Genomic DNA, 23,692 nt, shown 5'->3' with positions numbered 1-23,692 from the left:
GCAGCCGGCAGCTGTTCGGTGCGCGCGATGAGTCTGGTCGTGGGTTCGATGTGGTAGTAGGTGTCGCAATATACGGGAGTGAATCAGGCAGACATGCGCGCCACGTGATTTGTCGTGGATGGACCTTGGGCGAGGCGGGAGTGTTGTCGCAAAATGATGTTCAGTCGCGAGTTCTGGGTGACAGCGCCAAGAACCGTTAGGTCTGGGTCGCTCCTGCCGTAACGTGCTGGGTGCTATTCTTGGAAAGGATCGGGGTCGATCACCCTCCACCCATGTCCGGTTCGGTGCAACAATCACACCAAAAGTCTCCTTTACCAGAGTCGCACCGCAGTCAAGTAGAGACTCTCTCACCTCTGCGGCGGCCCTCTACTGCCTGTCTTTGTGATGACTTCCCCCAAGACCGACCGCGACCTCCGTCATCCGGTGCCCGATCTCCAGTCGTTGCAAGGGGCATATGTGGGCAACATTGAACGCCTGGAAGAACATGCCGAACGCATGAGCGAGTCCGGCTCAGACCTGCAGGAGGAGATTCGGAAGACATATTCGGAACTAAAGCTGACTGACAGTCGGCGATCTTCACTACAGACGAACGACCTCGAGCCTACGAGACAGGCCAGCACCCGAAGTCGCGGCGTTTCGATAGGCTCGCACACCAATTCAATCGTAGACCTCAACGGAAATGCACGATGGGGCGGATACTCTCCGGGCGGTTACATAACCTCTCCTGCAGGGTCTCTGCGCTCAGGGACAGGCAACTGGTCCAAACCCTCGACTTCGGTCCAGCGCCAGCGCTCGGAATCAAAGGCATCGCGTCTCGGACAGATTGTACACCCTGAGGAAGTCGAAGAGGAACACAATGAAGAGCGCGACTCTGCTTCGCCGCCCCAACGGAAGGTCTCGTCCTTTACACGCATATTCGATGAAGTCGCGAATGGTCTGCCAGAAGAGCTGCGTAACAGTATCCATATAGGCACCCCACCTAGACGCCCGGAGCCCGACGAGGAATTGCAGAACCAATATCCAGACTACCGCGATTTCGTAGACCGACCGCCGACAGCAGCCTCGACCGACACTACACGCCAAGCACGTACACTATGGCATGACTTCGATGGCGTCCACTGTCCAGATACTGTGGAGGAGGAACCCGAACCATCTCACCACAGCCACAGCCGACATTCCTCGAATCATTCCTACATGATGAAATCCAACCCGAGCGTTCACTCAATAGGCGCACCGCCGCCGGACGATAGCATGGTCTTCTACCCGGCTCCCGTACCGAAGATGCTGAACCTACCCAAGCGCCTGTCACAATTGCCTAATATGAGTCAGCAAGCCAATCGTCGCTCACGATTGTTGGATTCCATGCAGAACGAGCATAGGAAATCCATGCCATTGCTTGGTGATAATCTGGCAGACCCGAAGCCTAACAACAGGAAGAGCCGGCAGAGTCTCATGGCGCTCCCACCGCAATTACGAGCAAGCGCCTACTTTGACAACCGAGCTGCCCCCACTCAGGAGTTTGCGGTCAAGGGAGAGTCTGCGGAGGATACGCTCGAAAGCATCCTGGACGCCTCTGCACATGCTCCTGTGTCTGCATTCACTGATCATCCATTTGCTGGACATGTTGGCGACGAGGTGTACGGTGCGGAACGCAAGCGCAGGAGTTCCAAACTACCGGAGATGCCACCGACACTGGCAGAGACGCGAAGACGCAGCTCGTTCAACATACTGGATACTGACCACAACGCAAAGGGCGAGCGCCTGAAGAAGTTGAAGAAACGAAACAGCTCGGCTGACATGAATCTATTACTTGTCAAAGCAAGTGAAAGCCGGATGAGCCTCGGTGATCAATTGGAGGAGCGTGATGAGGATGCCCGAGGACCGGATGGACGTGATCCCGATGCTATTCGACCTTCGTTTGAAGAACATACGGAAGACCATTATGAAGAAGGAGAGGAAGAAGAATCGAGCGAAGAGGAAGGGGAGCCAGAACCACAATACGGCGCGCCGACTACTCTTCTCGCTGAGCTTCAGCTGCGCAAGGCGAAACAGCAAGGTCGAAAGATGAACTACGTGACACTGATGGAGCAGGGGTTGATTGACGGCAGACAAACCCTGCTCCAAATGAACGACGTGGCCGAAGCCGAGAAGCAACGACGAATCCGCAAAAAAGTAAACCTTGCCTGGGAAGCTCCGCCGGAAGAAGACTCGGATGACGATGTACCACTTGGTGTTCTCTACAGACCTCAACAGCAACAGCAAATGCGTCAAAAGAGCATGGGTCTTATCGAGCAGCGAGAGTTGGAGGACCGCGAACCCCTCAGTAGCCGTCGCACCAGGCTACTCGGCATTGACCCTAATCAACGACGCACACAGTACCTTGGAGCCTCATCAAGCCAGCTCAACCTTCCTACCATCACAACGCCGGAACCAGACTCGGATGAGGAGCCTGGCGAGACGCTGGCTGACCGTATGCGCCGCATCAAGGAGAAGCAACAACGTGAATCAGCACTCGGCGATGTGCGCAAGAGCACAGTCAGCGATGACTTCGCTTCTGAGATGATGAGCAAGTTCGGTGTTCCAGAAGGCCAGGAGCAGTCCAAAGACACTCCTCCAGCACCCCCTCCCGCTGCCGACGACGAAGAGGAAGAAGAGACCCTCGGCCAACGTCGCGCCCGCCTGCAAGCTGAAGCCGCCCTACGAGGCGAACAAGCCCCCCAATCCGGCCACCGGCCCAATCTGCGTTCCTCCAGCAGTCTCGCCGACATCCTCTCCGCCAACCCCATCGACCCGCACAACCAAGCGCGCAAAGTTTCCAACGAAGCCCTCGTTTCGCACCTCCCCCAAGGCAGCCTCCTCCATCAAAACGAGCTAGACCAAGGGCGCAAAAAGCAGCAACGTCTCACCGCAACCATGCGCGCCACATCCTACGGCTCCATGGACCCGCTCCTCAAAAACATGACCAACAACCAAAAAGACGACGACGACATCCCGCTCGGCCAGAAAATCCAAGCCTACAAGAACGCTCAGAACCCCATGATGATGGCCAACCAGCAAAGAATGAGCGCCATGCCGCCTCAACAGGGTATGATGGGCATGCAAATGCCTGGCATGATGAACGGCATGGGACAGCATCAGTCCATGATGGGTATGCCCATGCAGATGGGCATGCAGCAGCCTGGCATGATGCAACAGGGCGGCATGATGGGTATGGGATCGCAGATGAATGGCATGGGCATGCAGATGAACGGGATGGGTATGCAGATGCCGATGCAGATGGGTGGGATGCAGATGAACGGTATGCAAATGGGTGGGATGCAGATGGGCGGCATGGGAATGAATGGCATGCAGATGCCGATGGGTATGAATGGGATGATGCATGGGGGCATGATGGAGCCGCCCATGGATCCGAGGCAGAGGGATCAGATTGATCGGTGGATGCAGGGGGTTAGGCATTAGTTTTGTCTTTGCGTGTAGTGGGTGGGTTTGCTTGGGGTGTGGTTCGGTGTAGCGTGTTTGGTTGGTATCTGGCATTTGGCATTTCTTCGGGATAGCATTGTATAGCGTTAGAAGGGTGCATTGGCAATATCTGCATTATCAGCGTTTTGAACATATTGATTAGCATAGCAAGTAGGTAATTTCGAGGGCATATATATGGGATGACGAATGATATACGATTTGTAATTTAGCATCAATCCATTCGCTTGCATTACTACACTATACAGACTATGAAGACCAATTGTACTTGATCCCCTCCATGACAACGGCGAGTTAGGAACCTTGTCCTGCCGAAGAGGCATCGGATCTACTGGAAGCGCTTCTCAGCGGCCTTCCAGTTGATGACGTTCCAAATGGCCTTGAAGTACTCGGCCTTGCGGTTCTGGTAGTCGAGGCTATAAATCGTTAGTAAAAAGCTGCTCATCAAAACCCTATGATGAACTTACTAGTAAGCGTGCTCCCAAGCATCAACACCAAGAATAGGGCGGAACTGCCCCACAACCGGATCCTGGTTCGCATACGTCCTAATCTGAATAGCACCAGTCTGGGTATCCTGCACCAACCACGCCCAACCACTTCCCTGAATCCCCGCTAGAGCCGTGTTGAACTTCTCCTTGAACGCGTCGAGGCTGCCGTAGCTGTTGTTGATAGCAGCAGACAGGGCGCCCGACGGGGGCTCGCCGCCGCCCTGGTTGGCAGGCGCGAGGTTCTCCCAGAAGAGGCTGTGGTTGATGTGGCCGCCGCCGTGGAAGTTGATCAAGGGCTGCAGGGCGATTTGCGCCTTGATGTCTTCTTTTTGCTTGGCTTCGGCGATTTGCTCGCTGAAGTTGTTGAAGGAGGTTACGTAGGTGTTGTGGTGGTTCTTGTGGTGGAGCTCCATTATCTTGCCGGAGATGGAGGGTTCGAGCGCGCCGTAGTCGTCTGGGGGTTGTTAGTAGCTGGCACGGATACGTCTTTCTGGTGTGATGGGCTCGTACATGGGAGGTCGGGCAGCGTGGCCTTGCCGCGGACGAATGTCGTGCCTGCGAGGCCGGCGCGAGATGTGGTGGGAGCTGCGGCTCGGGCTGCGGAGCGCAGGGCGGATGTGCGGAGGAGTGCGGTGTTCATGATGGCTTCAATTGATGTGATGCGTTCAATTGGGTGTGAGGTGTGTTGTTGTTGGTGTTGTGGTGTTGAGAGGTCGTGGAACTCTGGGGAAGCTTCGGATTTATTAACTGCCCATTTCGTCATATGCGAACATGCCGACCGCCGAGCTCAGAGCTCCTCCACTCCCTCACGGCCATGCGCTCCCCGGCCAATGATGACGCTTGCATGTCGCCTTACGTTCGCATGATGTATGCAGCGTCTGTATCAGCATATGTGCATTCTCATGTGAGAGTATCTCATTAAGAACAAGAAGCTCCAGTGTATGCTAATGCCCCGCGAAAGCCCCGCGCGGGCGTTCTCAGACAGAAACTAGTCAATCAAGACGTGGGTGACAGCTGTGCAGTTTTTGTCAATCGCGTGCCGCAAAAAAGAGACGCTTGATCCAAGTACCATAGATCTCACCCCATGTGAGGTGATTGAGGGTTGCCCTGCATTTGGAACATTACCATTACGATCGTGCTTCGCGCTCCATCTTTCTTCTAACATAATCGAGCTACCCCGCCAACGTCATCATGGCGCCAGTCAATGTCGTCCATCTGCCCAACGGCCAAAACCTTACCGTCACGCCTGTGTTCGGCGGCCTCTTCTTCAAGTCGAGCGATATCCACACGCATTCGCCGTTCCCGCCTGGCTGGACCATTGTGCTCAATTCCGAAGATGAGCCCCCTACGGACGAACAGGAACAGCAGCAGCAGGGTGAGGAGGAGCTGTTCCCACCGCGCCATGTGCATCGCTTCAAGAAGCCGACCCTGAATGGAGATCACCTCTACATATCGTCGATCTCGAACCCCAGCAGTAGCGAGTTCAAGCCTGCTGCCTCACCAACCCGCCAGATCGCGATGATGCTGTGGGCGACACTGTACTGGTACTTTCACCAACCTGAACCGACGCTCCAGGTCACGAACGCGATCTCCAAGAACACTGCCGATGCCGGAAAGCCAAAGGGCGAATGGCGCATAAACATCAACAGAGAGGGCGTGTTCAAGGGCAAAGTCGTGCTGCCCAAGTTGGAGCGCATGGGACTGATCGCCAGCGAAGATTCGACCGTTGGGTGTGCACAAGAGGAGTCGTCTCCGGAAGGCTGGACGCGCATGTTTGTCAGTCGGAGGACCTTCTGGCAGCTCGATCCCAGAATATACCTCTTCACTCTCTCGCCCTTAGCCAATACCAACTCACCCTTCCCATCAGGCTCGCCGTATCCGTCGCGACCGTCATCCCCAGCACTTGGCTCCGATGCGAAGCAAGAACATCAGCTCGACCAGGTCTCACCAGGCTTGTGGTCACCGACTGCGCCAGGTCCCTTCCACTCGAGCTCGCATCTACCCACGTTCTACCCACCGCCTCCTGCGCAATACGTCTTCACGAACAACACGCGACACCCGATACGACCGAAGCCACCTCGGCAGGGCGAGATACTATATACCAGGTACATACCCAGCGTCGGACAATATCTGTCTTTCCGGGTAGCTTCCATCTCTTCGAAAGCGCTCCGACACCAGGGCCCGGTCTCCAGCCATGCGCCCAGTCCAAACGGCATGTCAGACCCGGAATATCTACACAAGTGGATGAACGACCCCCGTGTGTCGCATTTCTGGGGAGAGGCGGGTCCGCAGTCCCACCAGGAGCAGTTCCTCAAGAACGGTCTACAATCGAAAAACTCGTTTCCGGTCATGGGATGCTGGGACGGGAAGCCGTTTGGTTACTTCGAGTTATACTGGGTCAAGGAGGACAATCTCGGGAAATACCTGCCCATCGTCAGTGATTACGACCGGGGCTTCCACTGCCTGGTCGGAGAGCAGGAGTTTAGGGGAGCGCATAGGGTCAAGATCTGGTTGAGTGCGTTGGTGCACTACTGTTGGCTCGCGGATAACCGGACGGAGAGGGTCATGTTGGAGCCGAGGGTCGATAACGAGAAGTAAGTCTTGCATCCTACACATGCAGTACAATGCTAATTGTCCAGACTTGCAAACTACCTCCAAGAAGCTGGCTTCTACAAGGAGCGCGAGATCAGCCTCCCACACAAGCAGAGCAACCTGTTCAAAATCAACCGCGACGTATGGAAGGGACCGGCGCTGTGAGCCCGCGGAGACGGAAACAAATGTGGAGTTCGTATTTGGGCAGAGCCGCATGAACCGCATGAACCGCATGAACGGGTTACGGCTCTTGGTGGATATAGTTTTGTGGAGTAAGCGCATCATGAGATACCAAGGTCTAGACTCTAGTCGTGCCATTGAACACGTCTGAAATTGACATGTCACTTGCGTGGGGGAATTCTTGGTCATTCAATTGAATACGACCGGGGAATCAACCGCCGAGGACTTGAGCGACATGTATGAGTGAAGCAATTCGGAGATGCCTTGTAGCAAAAGATCGCTACAAGGAGCCTCATATCCGCCCAGAACCCCAACAACGCGCGCGGGAAAATTTCTGCTACTCCAAATCGCCATTTTCTTGTCGATCGGCCTATCTCAGGTTCCGACAGTAGGATGACAATCGACCATTGACGTGCGTTTGCAAAGGTGCGATAGTAGCTAAATGTGGGGTTTAGCGAGGGACCAAAACTTTTTGGCTACACGTGAGGACGTCATTGGTTTGTTGGGATAGAAAAAGGGTGACCCACGACGTTGTGAATCACCGTTTGGAATTTGACCTCACGATACCCCCTCAGTCCAGCTCTATAACCCTTTGATTGTAGTGCTAGCATACGTGTTGCGAATTACTACAAGGAACGTTGGAGAGCAAACGTTGATACCGAATTCGGAAGACTATCGGGCTAATCCACAAACGAACCGTTAAAGTCATCGACCACCACATCACACTCACACTCACACTCACACTCACACACTCCCCTCATACACACGCGCAATCATGGCCGCTCAAGACGCTTCCCTCGATATCCAGTCTCGCATATCGACTATGAAGGCGCAATCTGGTGCCACCATCTTCGATGCGTACCAGACGTCTCTCACGGGCCGGTACTGCTCGCCGGAGATGTCGCAACTCTTCTCGCAGCGCAGCCGGCACTCGATATGGCGCAAGCTGTGGTTGTTCCTTGCGGAATCAGAGAAAGAGCTTGGTATTCAGAGTATCACTGATGATGCGCTTTCCCAGATGAGGGAGCATCTTACGGTTACGGATGATGATTTCGGTGTTGCCAAGGTCGAGGAGAAGAAGAGGAGACACGATGTTATGGCGCATGTGCACGCTTTTGGTCAGGTCGCTCCGGCTGCTGCTGGTATTATTCATTACGGCGTAGGTTCTTATGTGTGAAAAAGTCGAGATGATTCAAACTGATATCCCACAGGCAACAAGCTGCTACGTAACCGACAACGCAGAACTAATCCTCATGCGCGACGGTCTGGATCTCCTCCTCCCCAAACTCGCAAAGGTCATTTCCAACCTCTCAGCCTTCGCCCTGCAATGGAAGAGCGAGCCCACCCTCGCCTACACTCATCTTCAACCCGCTCAACTCATCACCGTAGGCAAGCGCGCAGCGCAATGGGCGCAAGACCTCCTCTTCGACCTCGAAGCCATCGAGCTCGTCCGCGAAACACTCCAATTCCGTGGCGCCCAAGGCACAACCGGCACACAAGCCTCCTTCCTCGAGATCTTCAACGGCGACAGCAAAAAGTGCGACCAGCTCAACGAGCTGCTCTGCAAAAAAGCCGGTTTCCCGTCCTGCTACGCCATCTCAACGCAAACCTACACCCGCAAAGTCGACCTCCTAATCGCCAACGCCATCTGCGGGCTCGGGGCGTCCGCCCAAAAAATCACCGGCGACATCCGGCACCTCGCGGCGTGGAAAGAGCTCGAAGAGCCGTTTGAAAAAGACCAAATCGGCTCCTCAGCCATGGCATACAAGCGCAACCCCATGCGCTCCGAGCGCATCTACGCCCTATCCCGCGAACTCATGTCCAAGCCCGCCTCCTTCGCCAACACGCTGTCCGACCAATGGATGGAGCGCTCCCTCGACGACTCCGCAATCCGGCGCATGGACATCCCAGAGATGTTCCTCCTCGCCGACGCCATCCTCCTCTCTCTCGACAACGTAACTTCGGGTCTTGTCGTATACCCCAAGCGCGTCGATGCGCGCGTGCAGGAAGAACTTCCCTTCATGATCACCGAATCCATCATCATGCGTCTCGTTGCAAAGGGCGAGTCGCGCCAAGAAGCCCACGAGCAGATCCGCGTGCTGTCGCACCAGGCGGGTGCGCAGGTCAAGAACGAGGGTAAGAGCAATGATTTGGTGGAGAGGATCCGTAGCACGGAGTTCTTTAAGCCGATTTGGGCGGAGCTGGATGGCATGCTGGATAGTAAGTTGTATACGGGTCGCAGTGAGGAGATTGTGGAGAAGTTTTGTGGGAAGGGGGGTGTGCTGGAGGGGAAGTTGAAGAGGTATCAGGGGTATATTGAGGGGGCTAAGGTTAGTGAGTTGAATGTTTAGATGGAGAGGTTGTGGGGTGGGGAGGGAAGTGGGTTTAAGGAGTTTTAGGGTAGGGAGAAAAGCAATCGACTTACGAGTATGTGATCATGTCTCATGGGAATGATATCAGGATCGATATTGTGAATGCATTGATATTGAGCGTGCATTATGCTAATACTGGCCCCGTGTAAATGCCCATGCCCGCCAAACGCCACCGCTAAAAACACCATAGATGCAGAAACAACTCCCAACAGCAAAATGGTATAAAACATCCCAAAGATGAATCCAAAAACATCACACCGTCTTCAACACTCCAGCTAATATTTCCTTCCCCTTCGTCTCGGCAGCCCACTCTCCACTCCCATCCCCACTCCCGCCGTCGTCGCACTCGGCGGAATAACCACCTTGGGCGCCATCAAACTCTTCTTAGGCGTCGCGTCACCCATGCCCACTCTACTCACATTCTCCTTGTCACCAGCCTTGGCAGACGAAGGTGTCTGTGGTAGGACAACCTTTTTGGGCGCTGCAAGCCGGCTCTTGCGTTGGACGCCTACTGGTGCTACGTCGAGAGATGGGAGTTTGGTGTCTGTTGTGCTGGAGGAGAGACTGCTGTTGAGGGATGTTGATGTTGATGTTGGTGTGGAGGTGGAAGTGGATGTGGGCGTAGAAGAAGAAGAGCTGGACGACGCAACAGCCATCTTCTTGACCTTTGTCGACTTCGGCTTCGACGATTGCTTCTCCTGCGTCGCAGCCTTTTCTTCCTGAACAGCTTCCGGGAGGAGACTAGCAGGTGCCAGAAGACCCTTTCCAGGCGTACCGTTCGATGTGCCCAGCCCGCGTACTCTGCGTATCTTGGGCGTGGACGTTTTGCTGGTCTTTTCCTTCTTCTTCTTGGGCTCGGGGGTGCAGTCCGACATGCCGAGTTCGTCTGGTGTGGCTAGGGACTCTGCGTCGGCTAGAGCGTTGGCGAGGGTCTCGGGGTTTTCTTGGTAGTATGCTAGTGTCTCGTCCCAGCGAACGTTTTTGCCAACGACGAGTTCTTTGGTGGATTCGTCGAGGGGAAGGAGGCTGGAGTAGTCCATGGCGAGCTTCATTAGTCGAACGGTGACGCAGAAGGCACCCTGTTTGTTCTTGCGTGTGTTGTTGCGGGTCATGTCGGCGAGGACCTTGGCGTCGTCCTTCTTGAGTACGACGACTTCGTTACCGTCGGCACGGCGGATGTTGATTTTGGGTGCTGGTGCTGGGCCGATTGATGCGGGAGTGGGTAACCTTGTCTTCTTTGCTCGTGCAGAACGTCTTGATCCTTGTTCGCTCTTCTCTTCCGCGGTTTCGGTCTCTGTGGCGCCGGGCGTAGGTGATGGAAGCTTTTCATCTGGCTTGGCTATTGTGAGTGTTTGCGACAGATCCAGCGTCAATTCGGTGTGCTGCTTAGTGGGCGAGTTGGGATCCTTCTCTTCAAGCACCTTGCGAGGCGACGCTAGGGCGTGCTTGATGATATCTGAGTCTCGTCGATTCTGTAGGGATTCTCTCTTGTGTGTAATGACGGCGGCCTTCTCAGCCTTACTTGCTGCAGCACGCGTGAGGAAGTCCTTGAGGATGGCGGTGTCATCATCGATAGCGACCGTCATTGTGACATCGTCAGGTCCGGATTCAGGACGTGGTGGAGGCGGAGGCGAGTGTAGTCTGCGTGGGGCGGGCGACTGTGGTTTGCTGGGTGTGAATGAGAATGTCAATCCGTCGGCGATGTCTATAGATGCTGAGGCAGGCGCGTCGGCCATGGCAAGGTCCTGGGCAGGGGACTGAACAGCCTCAGGAGAGGCTGGTTCCTCATCAGGCCGCATATCATCATCCATCTCTTCTTGCTCAAGCTCGTTGGGCTCTGACTGAACTGTTGTAGGCGCAAGACTGTGCTCTTGAAGCGCTGCTTGATAATCCCGTAATATGTTCAGCTGCAAAGAAGCTTCCGTAAACTCATCTTCACGGTCGACCGCTTCAGAGGAGTTGAGCATATCTTCCTTCCGAACTGCATCGGTCGATGTTCCTAGCTCAACCTCAGATAACTCAACATCTTCCTCGTCTTCCTCGCTAACGTCTTCGTCGAGCGCTGGTGGCGGTGAAGTCGTAGTATCTTCCAACGGCAACGCTGGGTACTGAAGCTGTGTCACCGGCTCTGGTGTCTCTGAAACCGGGTCCGTCTCTTCATGCATAGTCTCTTCTTGTTGCTTGACAACCTCGTCTGGGATCTCAACATCCTCTCGGAGTCCTCCGTCCACGGAGATTGTTTCCCCTTGGTTTGTCTCCTCTGCGACATTGCTGATCATCTCGGTGGATACAACCTTGGTCATAGCCGTCTCCGCCTCTGCTTCCAAGTTGTCGCTCAGAGGAAGCTCTGGATATTCGACCTTCTCCGGCGACGCGGTCGGGATATTCGACTGCTCCCTTGGTGGCGAACGGAATAGCTTCGCGAGCGTCGCGTCTTGTGTGGACTCTGCTTCTTCTTGTTCTTGGTCGTCTGCGTCCATGATATCGTTATCGGTAGCTTCGGCCGTCGGCGCGTCCACTGCGAAAGTGAAAGTCGATGTCTCTTCGTACGCAGAAGGTACGTCTTCCAATAGTTCGGTCTGTTCGATTATGTTTATATCTGTCTCGTTGATGCTATCCTCGCCTTCCACGGTATGAGCACTTTCTCTTTCCTCTTCACTGTCGACTTCGTCGTTTGCGCCGATCGCGGGGTCCTCGTTCTGAGTCGCTCTCTTCCCTGTGAATAGTCAGCAGATGTCGCGGCCATGCGCGTAAGTGACGTACTTGGCAGAACGCTCTTCCTGCGGTCCCAGCGCGTCGCCTTGAACGCGCGCTTCTTGCCACCAAGCTTGCTCGTTGATTTTTCCATAGCCTTTGGGCTCATGTGCTGCCGCCTCTTTACTGGTCTTGAACGCGCGTCTCGTTCGTCCTCATCTTCTGCTTCTTGTGGTGTGTCGTCGGCACGCGACCTGAGATTGAATCTGCGCCAGATCTTCTTCTCCTTTCCTTCGCCCACCCTCTTTACTTCTTGTTTCCTCTCCCATCCTCGCGGTATTTTGGAAACTGGCAGCGCATTCGGGTCGAGGAATGCCGCATTGGTCTCGTTCCAGGTGTTGTCGAACGTTGCTGTGGGTGCGGCGCGCTTGCGCGGAGTGAAAACCATGACGTCGGCCGTGTATTATTACTGTAATGAATAGATCAATGGCGCGCAAACATGGGAACTGTGTCGTAGGCTCGTTAGTATGGTCGTGACGAGGGTGTCGTCTGTGATGGCCTCCGTCGCTAGGAAGGTGCGATCGTAAACAAAGCCGGACAGGGATTAGGATGGGGCAGGCACGCTAAGGAGATTGCCGCGGCGGAAACTTTTGAATCCACCGAGTCGACGACGACGACGCCATCGCCATTCGCAGTCTGTGCAGCACCAGCACTCACGTCGCATCCAAGTCGCATTCGTCTCCCGAACCGCATCTACAAGATGGTACCGAAGCCCTCAGGCACCGCCGTCCAGTCGGCCACGCACCGACCCCTCCCACCACTGCCAAAACTCCGCGTCCGCCGACCGAACAAGCCAGAAGCGAACCCATGCTTAGGAGCAATGTCATCAGTTCTGGGTATGTGAGGAGATTGGAAAATATCCAAGGAAGGCGCAACGCTATGTGGAATTCAATGGGGAAGCCACCACGAATCTGGGCTGACATGGCTACAGGATGCTGGGCATCTTCCGGCTACAGTGTGCAAGGCTGCGCACAGCTTGAACAGAAACTACGGCAATGCATGGATGCGCCAGTACGTTCACCTCCTATCAACTCTCAAACACGTCTAACCCTTCACAGCGAAACCCCAACCAGAAGAAGAACAACATCAACTACCACCTCTCAAGAATGTACCCCAAGATCGTCGGCCCCCACAAGCGGGACTAGACCGCCCACGCATTCCTTTGTACATTATGTATACCCTTACGACGGCCACCCGTACGAAACAGCATCATGGGGGAGTTCAAGTCGATGGATTCATCGACAGGCGTTATGGTTACCATCGTTGTATATAGACGAATCTAGGAAGAGTCGGGCATGCTATCTTGAATCCAAAACAAACATCTATCAGGCCATTACGTACACATCAAAGCTCACGCAAGGGAGGCCTCAGACCACGACCTGGCCTTGGCCGTCAGATGTCTTAGCCTAACTGCAGGACGACCCTTCGCGTACGACCGCTCTGCTTTGTCTGTTGGCTTCATTTCCCAGGCCGACTACCACTCAATGATGCAACAGCGAGCCAGCTTTACGACCACGATCTGCCGAAAAAGGCAGTGCAAGTGATCCCCCACGTGCATCCACGTGCAAAACATCTTTGTATGTTTCATCGCAGGCCTGACGGTCAACTCTCCATCTCATCGCCCAATAGCTAAAGGCAACGAACTAAGGGATTACTGCAGTATTATACCCCGCTCGTCATCCCGCATAATTATGCTGTGCATCGTGCTCACTTGGGCTATATTTACCTTCTTTCGCCCAACGCCACATGCAGGCTTAGACCCACTCACTCTACACCCCACCAGCCCACCTACCAATGCGCTGCTGCGCCCCAAGCCGGCCTGATCCTACACCAACCTCCATCCGGCCGCACACCAGACCTTGCCCAACCCCCTCACTGGCCCACCGCGTACACGTCTTGTCCAGGGCGGAAAATGCCCGACGTGATTGGCCTGGTGTGCGAAGAGGTGAAGGGTGTAATGCGATGCCTTACCTGAAGCTACCCCAGCTCACCCGCATCATCGCCAGACGAAACCGCTTTCGATTGGATCGCCAGGGCCATGGCCCGATTTCTACAGCCAGGGAAGCTCTGGAGCTTACCCTGCCGCAACATGTGTTGCTAGGGTGCTGGGTTCCCTCCCACATGCACTCAGCCGCGTAAGATGTTGTGGGCTTCTTATAGTCTGCTGCATTGCGTAGCGATCTTCGCCTTTTGCACCTCATACTACTCGACGTGCACGACGTTTTCTGGTGTCTGGCCGTCGTCATACTTGATTATCTTGGTTCGAGGTTGATTTGTTTACATAGTTAAAGAGCTGCGCACATGGAATCGAGATGTCGGTTACACTTCTTCTTCTTGCCTTATTAGGATCGACCATGGTATATGCGGCTGCGTTTTCGTTACCTGAGGCTACACAGTATACTCCGACGATGGATGGTTGGAGTCCAGCACCTACGGTAGCTCCACAGTTACCGCTCGATCTCTCCAGACGGCAGGACGGCGGAGCTAATACTTGTGGATATGTCTCTGGCTCTGGCATCTCAGGTAACCTCATCCTCCATCTAGTTCTGAATCTCACTAACATCTAACAGTCAGCGCAATAACCTGCCCCAACCCAACAGATGAATGCTCTTCAAACAAGGTCTTCGGCGCACTCGGCTGCTGCCCTTCATCCCGAACGACCGAATGCAACCTAGCCACAACTTGCATCCCATCCACCGCCTTATCAGCCTCCTGCACAGACGCCGCCTGCTCAACCAACGCCTTCATCTTGAAATGCACAGAGAGCTCCGCACCGGCCTGTTACGCATACCACGTCATCTACGACAGAATAGTCCTCACGCAACACGGCTGCGCAGCCAGCCCCTTCACCAGCACCGCATACCACAGCCTGGACATGAGTCTATCGAGCAGCGCCCCAGAAAAGGAAACAGTATACGCTACCGTCACGAAGGACCAAGTCAACACGCCTACGTCCCAGTCCGACTCTGCCTCTTCTTCCAACTCCTCAAAACCCAGTCTAGGCGCTATAGTAGGCGGTACCATCGGCGCGTGTCTCTTCCTCTCTTTCATCGGCTTCGTCGTCTTTCTCGCCTGGCGGCGGCGTAGGACCGAAGCACGGAATACTGCCCGCTCTACTGGTGCTTTTCATCAAAGAGAGTCGAGGGGTATGGTCGAGTATAACGCCATGGGCTTTCCTTCTCCGGGGTTCTCGTCAACTGGCTTGTCGTCACCGGGGAGCCCAAGTAGCGAGGTCGACAAGGTGTGGCAGCAGCGGGGCTCGGGTGGAGAGTGGCCGGGAATGGGGAGGGGCAGGCAGATTGAGATTGTGGAAGTGGACGGGACGAGTAGGGCTGTTGAGGCGCCTACGGCTGAGAAGTAAGGTGGTTTTACTAATGTCTGTTGTATGCTTTGTGTAATGTTTTGTAATTTCTTCTGGACTTCGGTCTTGTTGGATGTGTTTTTCTGTTCTTGTTTGTATTTTCTGTATGGTGTTTATGGGGATGATACCCACTCTTCAAGGTAGTTTACAGACGGGGTGGAAAGGTTGCTTGGGATGAGGTTACAAAGCAACAAGGGTATTGTTACGGCAGCATGTATTAGATAGAATGATAGCAAAGGTTCGGTCATACATCATCTCCAGAATTTATCCTACGGGTGGATATCCATAAAGCTTCCTGCGACGTATAGCTGATAAGTTACCATCCATGGTGGGCTTTCTAGACGCTGGCAAGCTTCAAGAACCGGCAAGACGTTAAGGCTGTAGCCTGCTGCTGACGTCAATGAGTTCGAACATCCATAAGCAATCCATATACTAGATACGTCAGGGTCGTAAAGGTGGAGTATACAGGTCGCCGCAGTCGTAATGTGTAGGTAGTGAAGGAGGCGGAGCTGACTCCTGACGCTAAGGCACCCGCGCTAGCACACGCGGAGCAGGAGCCCCGCCCCACGTCGCGGAATGGCTTGCTGTCAACGCGTTTTCCTCGGAAACAACTTGCTAATTGTTTACGGATATGGAAATATCCTAGATCCCTTCGAGATTTGACTCGCAATTGCCGCAGGTTATTTGCCATTGGTATCTCTTGCCCGAAGCAATTGGCTGACTTCCCCGTCAAGGCACCGACGCGTTCGCCATCAACGCCGACGACGCGCTACCATCAAAATGCTAGCCGACGGAAAGATCGACTCGCTAGATACGCATTTGGAGCAGTTCAAACTCAATGATCAGGCCAGGCAAAATGATCTAACAGTAAGTCAATACCGAGTTGTCCTCACTGTCTAGGTAACGCGCATTCCGCTAACCCCGCTTAGAACCTCCTTAGAGAGTATGGGCAACTACTCGATGAATACAAAGACTTAAAGAGAGCCTATGAACAGAAAGGCAAGAAAACTATCGCTGCGCCTCCAGGTATACCTATACAAACCATAGCTGCGGCAACAACGGCTCGCAACCCATACGTTTTGGTGTTGATAGACGGCAACAACTACATCGTCAGTATCGTCATGACATTACATACTTCGCGCTAACAGATCCCAGTTTAATGATGAATTTATTCGCGACAAAGAAGAGGGCGGAATGCGCGCTGCACGTATGCTTAACGACGCCATAGAGAAATACCTCCAACAAAGCGTTTCCCAAGCCCGAACGGCTCGCATACATGTCAAGATCTACGCAGACTTGACGAATCTGTCTAAGCAACTTGCAAGATCCAAACTCGTCGGTTTGGAAAAGCGATCCTTGTCTCCTTTCTCCGCTGCATTCACCCGAGCCATCAGCCTCTTCGACTTCGTTGATGCTCTAGATGAAGAAGGCACCAAGTTCAAGATCAGGGAACATTTCAAAATCGCCTCCGAAGATACTGCGTGCAGCCATATCTTGTACGCTGCCTGTCATGATCCGGCTTATCTATCTCAACTCGTCCCGTTCAGCGGTGTACGTGACAAGATTACCCTTGTCCAAGGCGCTGGATGGAACCCAGAGTTCCACCAGTTCAACTTGAATGTCACACAATTTCCGACTGTCTTTAGATGGTCTGAACTTCCCGTTGCTGTACCTACAACCAAAGGCGGTCCAGCTACACTACCCAAACAAAAGGCACTAGCCGCAGTACAGAAACCAATTCTCACTTCCGGAACGCCAACTCCACGCAAGGAATCGTGGAGGCGGGACGACTCGTTCAGCATGAGCGACTCTGCATTCGGCGATCTATCCCCGGTAGAATCCAACAGTTTCTTCGAACAGGAACGAGTAGGCTGGGAAGACCGCTCCGCATACACCCAGACAGCCAAGAACCCCTCAAAACCAGAAAACAACTCGCAACTATGCAAGTATTTCCAAAAAGGCAATTGCCGCTTCGGCAACAAATGCAACTTCCTCCACATCCCCAAGACCCACTCCGACGCAAATGGCTCCGGCTCTTCCCAGCCCCCGAGAGGATCCTCAGGAGCTCCGTATCCGTCTCTGCCCCTTTCATCACAACAACAGTCCTCCTCCCAAACTCCCCTTTCCGCCCTCCTCCCCGCCGCCCCAATCCTAGGCTTCGTCCCCCTAAACACATCCCATCAACGTCTTGACCCCTACCTCCCCATGCCCCCTCCCTCCGCCTGGAAAATCTATAACGCGCGCTTCGCCAAAGCTAAACCCTGCAACACCTTCCACCTCCAACAGCGCTGCACCACCCCAAGCTGTCCTTTCGATCACAGCGAGCTGGAGCCTGATGTAAGACAGGTGTTGGAGTATGTGGTCAGGTGTAATCCCTGTCCCAGGAAGGGGGCGTGTAGGAGGGGCGATTGCTTCTATGGGCATCATTGTCAGAGGGATGGATGTAGTGAGGGGGATGGGTGGGGGGTTAAGAAGTGTCGGTTTAAGAGGGAGATGCATTACGGTGAGAGGGATTTAAGGGTTGGAAGTTTGGTGCCTGCTGGGGAAGATGTGGGTGGGAATGGGAATGGAGTGGGGATGAGTGGACTGGAGGTTGGTGATGGGGAGGACTTTATGTGGTAGGCTGGCTGAAAAGGATGGTAAGCTATGGGCATATATTGAGTATGTGTCGCAGTGCCTTATGAAGTAGCGTTTGTATGAGCTGGGCTGAGCTCAAGCTCGATCTGTCTTTGCACGGTGCAGACGTTACCTCTGGCGCGTCGTTGAGGGTGAACGCATATAGGAGGTCTGGAAATACAAAAAGCACGAACTAGTCTATCTTACAGACTACGCCCCAAAAGGAGGAATCATCCTAAGATCTGCAAACTCCCCAAGCACCTCTCTGATAGCGTCATTTGAATCCACAAACCCATGCCATCCCATTTTCCGCGCCTTGTTCATCGTGAGATCCAACGAAGAGCCCATCAGTCCTCCATCCGTAAAGCCAAAGATGCGATCAATATCCATATCTTGAAGCTTGTCTACCTTGAGACCATGTTTAGTAATGATCTCCTCCCATGCCTTCTGCACCTTCTCTTGCTTTGCCCAATCCGTCAGCGTGAACCGCACGCGGAGCTTTGCTGGTGGCCCGAACCCCCGCGGAGGCGGATCATGCTTTGTAGTAATGACCGTGTAGGCACTGTCGTCCAGGCTGGGAGTCTCATAGCCGATGCCATACCATCCCGCATACTTTGGCCAGAAATTACCCCACGTAAAGGTCGTACCGTCCATAGTATTGAACTTCTCGTTCTTCGCCCCATCGTTAAGCACAGCCCATTGCTCCATATACGCATTCATCTTGCTGCTCGACATGCATCTATTCGCCTCCCAAGCTTGCAGGTCAGTTGGGAACTCAAGCTTCTTGCCTAGGTGCTTTTGCACACTTGCGTAGACGCCCAGCGGAAAGACAAGGTTCATTGCTGCGTCTGGGACAGCGCCGAGGATACCCGCTGGCATGCACACATTCCAGTCGATACCCTGCTTTTTGCAAAAGTCCCAGAGGAAGTCTTCTTGTGGGTAGTAGAAGTTGGGTTCGAGAGTGACGCGTGGTGCTGTTTCTTCTTGGGGAGTAGCTGCAGGGCCGAGATGGATGCCGTAGTTCTTTGCGCCGGTCTGGAGCATGATGCGCTTTGGCTTGATGTTGGCTATGGGGAGAGCTTCACAGAAGTTCTTGAGAAGGGCGGCTGCGGCAGGTCAGCTTCGGAGCATTGGTATATGATAGATCAGTCAACACGTACTGTTCACCTTGCACATCTCCTCGGCGTCGCTCCACAAGCCACCACCCTCTTTCGGCTTGACTTGAACGTACGAGTAGAAAAACACGTAGTCGGCCTTGACACCCTTTTCCTTCAGCCCTTTCGCGATATCTGCTGAGTCTTGCAAGAAATCAAGAGGAATATGCTCGGCATTCTTCGGTAGTCCATCGGGAATCGCGGGTGGTCGCCGTGACAAACAGTAAATCTTCGTCCATCGCTCGGGAGTCTGCGCTAGCACGCGCAGCATATAGTTACCAGAGATACCATTCGCTCCGGTTATAATGGCTGTAAGCCCTTTCAATGACGAGGGGTATACAGGCAGGCCGTGAAAGATGCCTTTGCTTTCGACCAGCTGCTGATTGGACATTTTGGATGAAGCAGTGTAGAGGAAATGTGATGGAAAATAGAAAGGATGATACTCGGTCGCACAACAGTAAAAAAGATGTTATTCTCCTGATGGGGCAAGTTCGACAAATTGATGTCCGCCTGTACAACCTCGGATCATGACGTATTGCGGGGAAGTGCAGCAAAGATCGATCTCGATAGTAGCAGTGCCGCACAGCATACGGGTGGATACATGTTTGACACATGCGATTCTCCAGTCGAACAGCGCATGCCTATGTCAAAATTTTCGCGTAGTGTACGCATATTCCATTATTATCTGTAGGGTTGTCGGAATTGTAATAGCGCGTCTAGTCGCGTCGGCACAACACTCTGCGGTCAATCAGCGGTCTGATGGAAGAAGATACATGCTCCAAAGCTGCTGATGTGGTATCGACATGAGATACCGTGCAATGAATGGTTGACATTGTCTCTCCAGTCGTCGGGGGTGGCTGGAAGATAAACCGAGGCGCGTACCTAGGTACGCGTTTGGGTCGGAGCCTTAGCGCCGCGCTAAGCAGGGCCGATTGTCACGGCTGCTACGCGACATTACACCTACAACACCTACAACACCTGACCTTTTGCCACAACGACGCCCGATATTGACACGATTGGGATCCATTTCTTGAAAGTATACATCACAATATATTTTCCAGTGCTGTCTGATGTGGCTTGCTCCCTTAATCCCCAACCTCCTAACACGCACGTTCCAGCCAAGCGAACGTCCGCAGTTCATTGAATTTCCAAAAGGGTGATCTACGGAGTCTAATGTTTGGGACGACTTTTGCACTTCTATACATCAGATGATATTTCCTAGTCATTTCTGTTGGAATATTAGGGTATTGTAGTACTGCGGGCCAGCTCCCTATTGCGCCGTAGTGCTCGTTCGCAATAGCAGGTACCTCGCGCCATCTCTGGCGGAAATATTCCGTGATATCGAAATCGACCCAGGACGTCATACGAATTTTCCAATCCTTACAGTCTGGAGAACTACGTGGCTCAAAAGCTCTAGCAGGCGCGCCTGGTCGACACTGCTGCTCGCAGACAGAGCATTACGACAACCGATAGCGCGATGCCCCAAGCGACCACCCGGCCGCATAATTCTTTCGGTGTGAACGGAGGTCAACACAAGCACGGTAAAACCATGGAAAAGGACACCTCAAAGCTTGTAGCCGTTCCTAATATCGCTTTCAGGCCAAAAGAGCAGCAAGTCTCACCGACGGACCAAGGTATACCAGAGACTTCCAGGAACAACGATACCTCCGAGAGTGACCCAGCTGACATTGCATGGGATTATGATGTATACGCCGCGCCTTTCGTTCCACCAGGTCTCCAAGCAATCAACACCGAAGTGGCTACTGTCATCAACACAAGACCTAGACATTCGATCGACTTTGAGCAATATGTACATACGTTCACCGGAACAAGCTTTGTACCTCCACCCTACGCGGAGCCTGAAGATCACACGATCAGATCAGCAGCGGATTTCCCTACGTCGCTCGATGAATCTACCTATCTGCAACACTTCGACACATCGGCTGCCATAGAGCGTATAGCGAAGGAGAAAGAAAATGAATCATACGCGATGTATCAAGTCCCACTCTGGCAATACCATCCATTGGAGGGCCTCTGGTGCCTACTGACTCCAGGACTGAGAGAAGACAACCCACACATTGAAATGGGCGATGTGCTTCAGATACGTCAACTGTATGTTAATGAGACAGGAGCCTTGACGTTGATGCCAAATTATGTGGATGATTACCAATTCGGATACATCGGAACTCCCTCAATAGCATTCAGGCCCTGGACAGGCGTACAGCACAATGCCGCAGTATTTGGTGTCAACCGTGCGCAAGAAACAGTCTATTTTAAAGCAGATGGCCTCTGTCCACCGGCATCGCCCATGCGCATGTTCGCTAACGTCGTCATTCCACTGAAGTTCAACATCCTCCGAAGCCGGCGAAAAGCTCTGGCACACCTCAGCTCCGAGCTGAGACTCGTTGGTCTCTCCCCACGAACATATGGCTACCCATCCTCGAACGGTAGGCTCAATCATTTTGGCGAATCGCCCGGTGTCAAGTATGCCACACTTCACGCCGACGCCACGAGAGCCGCATCCCACGATTCTCATAACGATTGGAGTCTCCGAGTCCTGTTTCCTGATGAAACTCATGGCGAAGTTCAAACTACATTGCGCAAAGTTCCCCATCGCAAGCTGTTTGATTGCGCTATCAACTACGAACAAGCGCATGCTGTCAACGATATATGTACCAACGTGTATGGGACTGTGCCTTACTTGATCAGTGGACCGCCAGGTAAGGGAACAACTTTACGAATCGCATCCGGAACATACGCTGACTTGTATCTCAACCTTGACAGGTACAGGAAAGACAAAGACTCTGGTGGAGACGGCAATGCAACTATTAAACACTACAGATGTCGCACACATGCTAATATGCGCTCCATCGGAGGCTGCAGCGGATACACTCGCCCTCAGACTGAAGGAATATCTCTCACGAAAAGAGCTATTTCGACTTAACCGACCAGGAAGGGCAGATAACGAGGTACCACGAGAGCTATTGCAGTACTGCCATATCGAGAACGACATGTTCTGCCTACCACCATTCCGGGAGCTCATGGCTTTCAACATCGTAGTAACCTCTTGTCAAGACGCGGCGATACTGGCAGACGCAAGATTGACCAACAACGATCTCTGGACTATACAAAGGAATATGTCATCAGCTTTCAACCCGGACGACCAGATCCCTAATCCGAAGCTACATTGGAGCGCCCTACTCATAGACGAGGCAGCCCAAGCTACTGAACTAGACGTCTTGCCTGCCATTAGCGTCGTGTGCCCACCTTTCACGTATCCGACCACGTCGCCCCAACCACGCGTAGTGATGGCAGGAGATGAGAAGCAGCTGGGACCACGAACCGCATCCCGTAACCTTCTAGTACGCAGGTCCTTGTTCGCCCGGCTTTTCCAACGACCGCTATACGAGAACCACCCTCTCTCGCGCTCCAATATCAAGCCATCATCTGGCCCACCAGTACTGAAGCAGTCAATGCTACCGATCACATACCCACCATTCACGTTACTAGTCCGAAACTACCGTTCCCATCCCGCCATCCTCAGCGTACCAAGCGCTCTCTTCTACAACAACACCTTGATCCCAGAGGCTCCACTACCAAACACCCCACTCCAACAGTCCGACCTCTGGCGCGGCCGCAAATGGCCCGTCCTCTTCATCCCGCACACCGGCCTCGACGAGATCGAACGCGACAACGGCGGCTGGTACAACATATCCGAAGCGCGCATCGCCTGCAACATCGTCCAGACCCTCCACCGCTACTCCTCCGTTAAGCAATCAGACATATGCATCATGTCGCCCTTCGCCGCACAGGTCAAACTCCTTCGTTCGATGATCCGTTCATCCGAGTATGGCAGAGGCGCAGGACTGTGGGACGTAAACATCGGTCCGTTGGAAGCTTTCCAAGGACTCGAGAGACGGGTCGTTGTGCTATGTACGACTCGAGCACGAAAGAGGTTCCTGGATAAAGACCAAAAGGCAGGCTTGGGTGTCGTAGGAGACGCGAGGAAGATGAACGTCGCTCTTACGCGAGCGAAAGAAGCGCTCTTTGTTATTGGCAATGTTGAGGTTTTGGAGCAGAATCAGCATTGGCGGCAGTGGTTGGCGTTTTGTAGGCGGAACGGGTTGGTTAGTGATGAGGAGGGGGGTTGGGATGGGAGTGCATTGGGAGGAGATGGAGACGAGGTTAAGATTGGTGTACTGGAGAAGGCGTTGATTGCTAAAGAAGAGCAGGGGAAACAGATGGGGAAGGTGTTGGGTGCTGGGGTGGGCGCGCAGGATGTAGGCGAGTATGATGCTTGGGTTGAGAGTTTGAGGGATACGCTTGGGGAGGGGAATGAGGAGGAGGGAGAGGAATTGGGGGAGGAGGTTTATGAGGAAGACGAGGAGGAAGCTGTTGTACAGGCTGATGATACCATCGCTGGGGCTGAGGAAGGAGAGGCTGTGACGAGGACTGGTACTTTGGTGTCCAACCATTGAGGCGATGCTAACGGTTTGGAGTTCGAATCGAACTCCCTTGAAGCAGCGAGAAAGTAAGCAAACGTAAGGAGGCCTAGACTTGTCACTGTAGTACTTACTGCATACACAGCCCTGTATGATTAGCACAAAGTGTTGGCAAGCTGCATTTGTCTAACACCGTATAATTTTGACGTACGAACGACCTTCTGACGTTCATTACGGGGTATCAATATGTCTAGTA

The 23,692-nt window shown here is 53.5% G+C and overlaps 10 protein-coding genes across 10 annotated transcripts; 7 read left to right on the top strand and 3 right to left on the bottom strand.

Annotated features, from left to right (window-relative positions):
* Window positions 1-495: 495 nt before the first annotated feature.
* Window positions 496-3,459, top strand: J4E88_006966 (uncharacterized protein; the record flags this gene model as incomplete). The annotated part of the gene is made up of 1 exon (XM_049400588.1): window positions 496-3,459. The coding sequence occupies one exon, from the start codon at window positions 496-498 to the stop codon at window positions 3,457-3,459; it is 2,964 nt and encodes a 987-aa protein (XP_049253536.1).
* A 346-nt stretch (window positions 3,460-3,805) lies between these two features.
* J4E88_006965 (uncharacterized protein) lies at window positions 3,806-4,605 on the bottom strand (the record flags this gene model as incomplete). Its single annotated transcript, XM_049400587.1, has 3 exons — window positions 3,806-3,893; window positions 3,945-4,419; window positions 4,476-4,605. The coding sequence occupies 3 exons, from the start codon at window positions 4,603-4,605 to the stop codon at window positions 3,806-3,808; spliced, it is 693 nt and encodes a 230-aa protein (XP_049253535.1).
* Window positions 4,606-5,156: 551 nt separating this feature from the next.
* Window positions 5,157-6,722, top strand: J4E88_006964 (uncharacterized protein; the record flags this gene model as incomplete). Its single annotated transcript, XM_049400586.1, has 2 exons — window positions 5,157-6,559; window positions 6,605-6,722. The coding sequence occupies 2 exons, from the start codon at window positions 5,157-5,159 to the stop codon at window positions 6,720-6,722; spliced, it is 1,521 nt and encodes a 506-aa protein (XP_049253534.1).
* Window positions 6,723-7,512: 790 nt separating this feature from the next.
* Window positions 7,513-9,088, top strand: J4E88_006963 (uncharacterized protein; the record flags this gene model as incomplete). Its single annotated transcript, XM_049400585.1, has 2 exons — window positions 7,513-7,896; window positions 7,949-9,088. The coding sequence occupies 2 exons, from the start codon at window positions 7,513-7,515 to the stop codon at window positions 9,086-9,088; spliced, it is 1,524 nt and encodes a 507-aa protein (XP_049253533.1).
* A 296-nt stretch (window positions 9,089-9,384) lies between these two features.
* Window positions 9,385-12,251, bottom strand: J4E88_006962 (uncharacterized protein; the record flags this gene model as incomplete). Its single annotated transcript, XM_049400584.1, has 2 exons — window positions 9,385-11,825; window positions 11,873-12,251. 2 exons carry the CDS (start codon window positions 12,249-12,251, stop codon window positions 9,385-9,387), a joined length of 2,820 nt encoding a protein of 939 aa, XP_049253532.1.
* A 312-nt stretch (window positions 12,252-12,563) lies between these two features.
* On the top strand, window positions 12,564-13,008 carry J4E88_006961 (uncharacterized protein; the record flags this gene model as incomplete). Its single annotated transcript, XM_049400583.1, has 3 exons — window positions 12,564-12,699; window positions 12,795-12,874; window positions 12,922-13,008. 3 exons carry the CDS (start codon window positions 12,564-12,566, stop codon window positions 13,006-13,008), a joined length of 303 nt encoding a protein of 100 aa, XP_049253531.1.
* Window positions 13,009-14,271: 1,263 nt separating this feature from the next.
* Window positions 14,272-15,224, top strand: J4E88_006960 (uncharacterized protein; the record flags this gene model as incomplete). Its single annotated transcript, XM_049400582.1, has 2 exons — window positions 14,272-14,386; window positions 14,677-15,224. 2 exons carry the CDS (start codon window positions 14,272-14,274, stop codon window positions 15,222-15,224), a joined length of 663 nt encoding a protein of 220 aa, XP_049253530.1.
* A 780-nt stretch (window positions 15,225-16,004) lies between these two features.
* J4E88_006959 (uncharacterized protein) lies at window positions 16,005-17,623 on the top strand (the record flags this gene model as incomplete). The annotated part of the gene is made up of 4 exons (XM_049400581.1): window positions 16,005-16,091; window positions 16,154-16,333; window positions 16,380-17,561; window positions 17,609-17,623. 4 exons carry the CDS (start codon window positions 16,005-16,007, stop codon window positions 17,621-17,623), a joined length of 1,464 nt encoding a protein of 487 aa, XP_049253529.1.
* A 427-nt stretch (window positions 17,624-18,050) lies between these two features.
* J4E88_006958 (uncharacterized protein) lies at window positions 18,051-19,385 on the bottom strand (the record flags this gene model as incomplete). Its single annotated transcript, XM_049400580.1, has 2 exons — window positions 18,051-18,946; window positions 19,001-19,385. The coding sequence occupies 2 exons, from the start codon at window positions 19,383-19,385 to the stop codon at window positions 18,051-18,053; spliced, it is 1,281 nt and encodes a 426-aa protein (XP_049253528.1).
* A 1,086-nt stretch (window positions 19,386-20,471) lies between these two features.
* J4E88_006957 (uncharacterized protein) lies at window positions 20,472-23,472 on the top strand (the record flags this gene model as incomplete). Its single annotated transcript, XM_049400579.1, has 2 exons — window positions 20,472-21,714; window positions 21,779-23,472. The coding sequence occupies 2 exons, from the start codon at window positions 20,472-20,474 to the stop codon at window positions 23,470-23,472; spliced, it is 2,937 nt and encodes a 978-aa protein (XP_049253527.1).
* Window positions 23,473-23,692: the final 220 nt, after the last annotated feature.

This window comes from Alternaria novae-zelandiae, assembly GCF_023758075.1.
Source record: "Alternaria novae-zelandiae strain BMP 2774 chromosome Unknown scaffold_14, whole genome shotgun sequence".
NCBI lineage: Eukaryota > Fungi > Ascomycota > Dothideomycetes > Pleosporales > Pleosporaceae > Alternaria > Alternaria novae-zelandiae.
The sequence above is the reverse complement of the archived record's forward strand: the minus strand, read 5'-3'. Positions and strand labels throughout refer to the sequence as shown.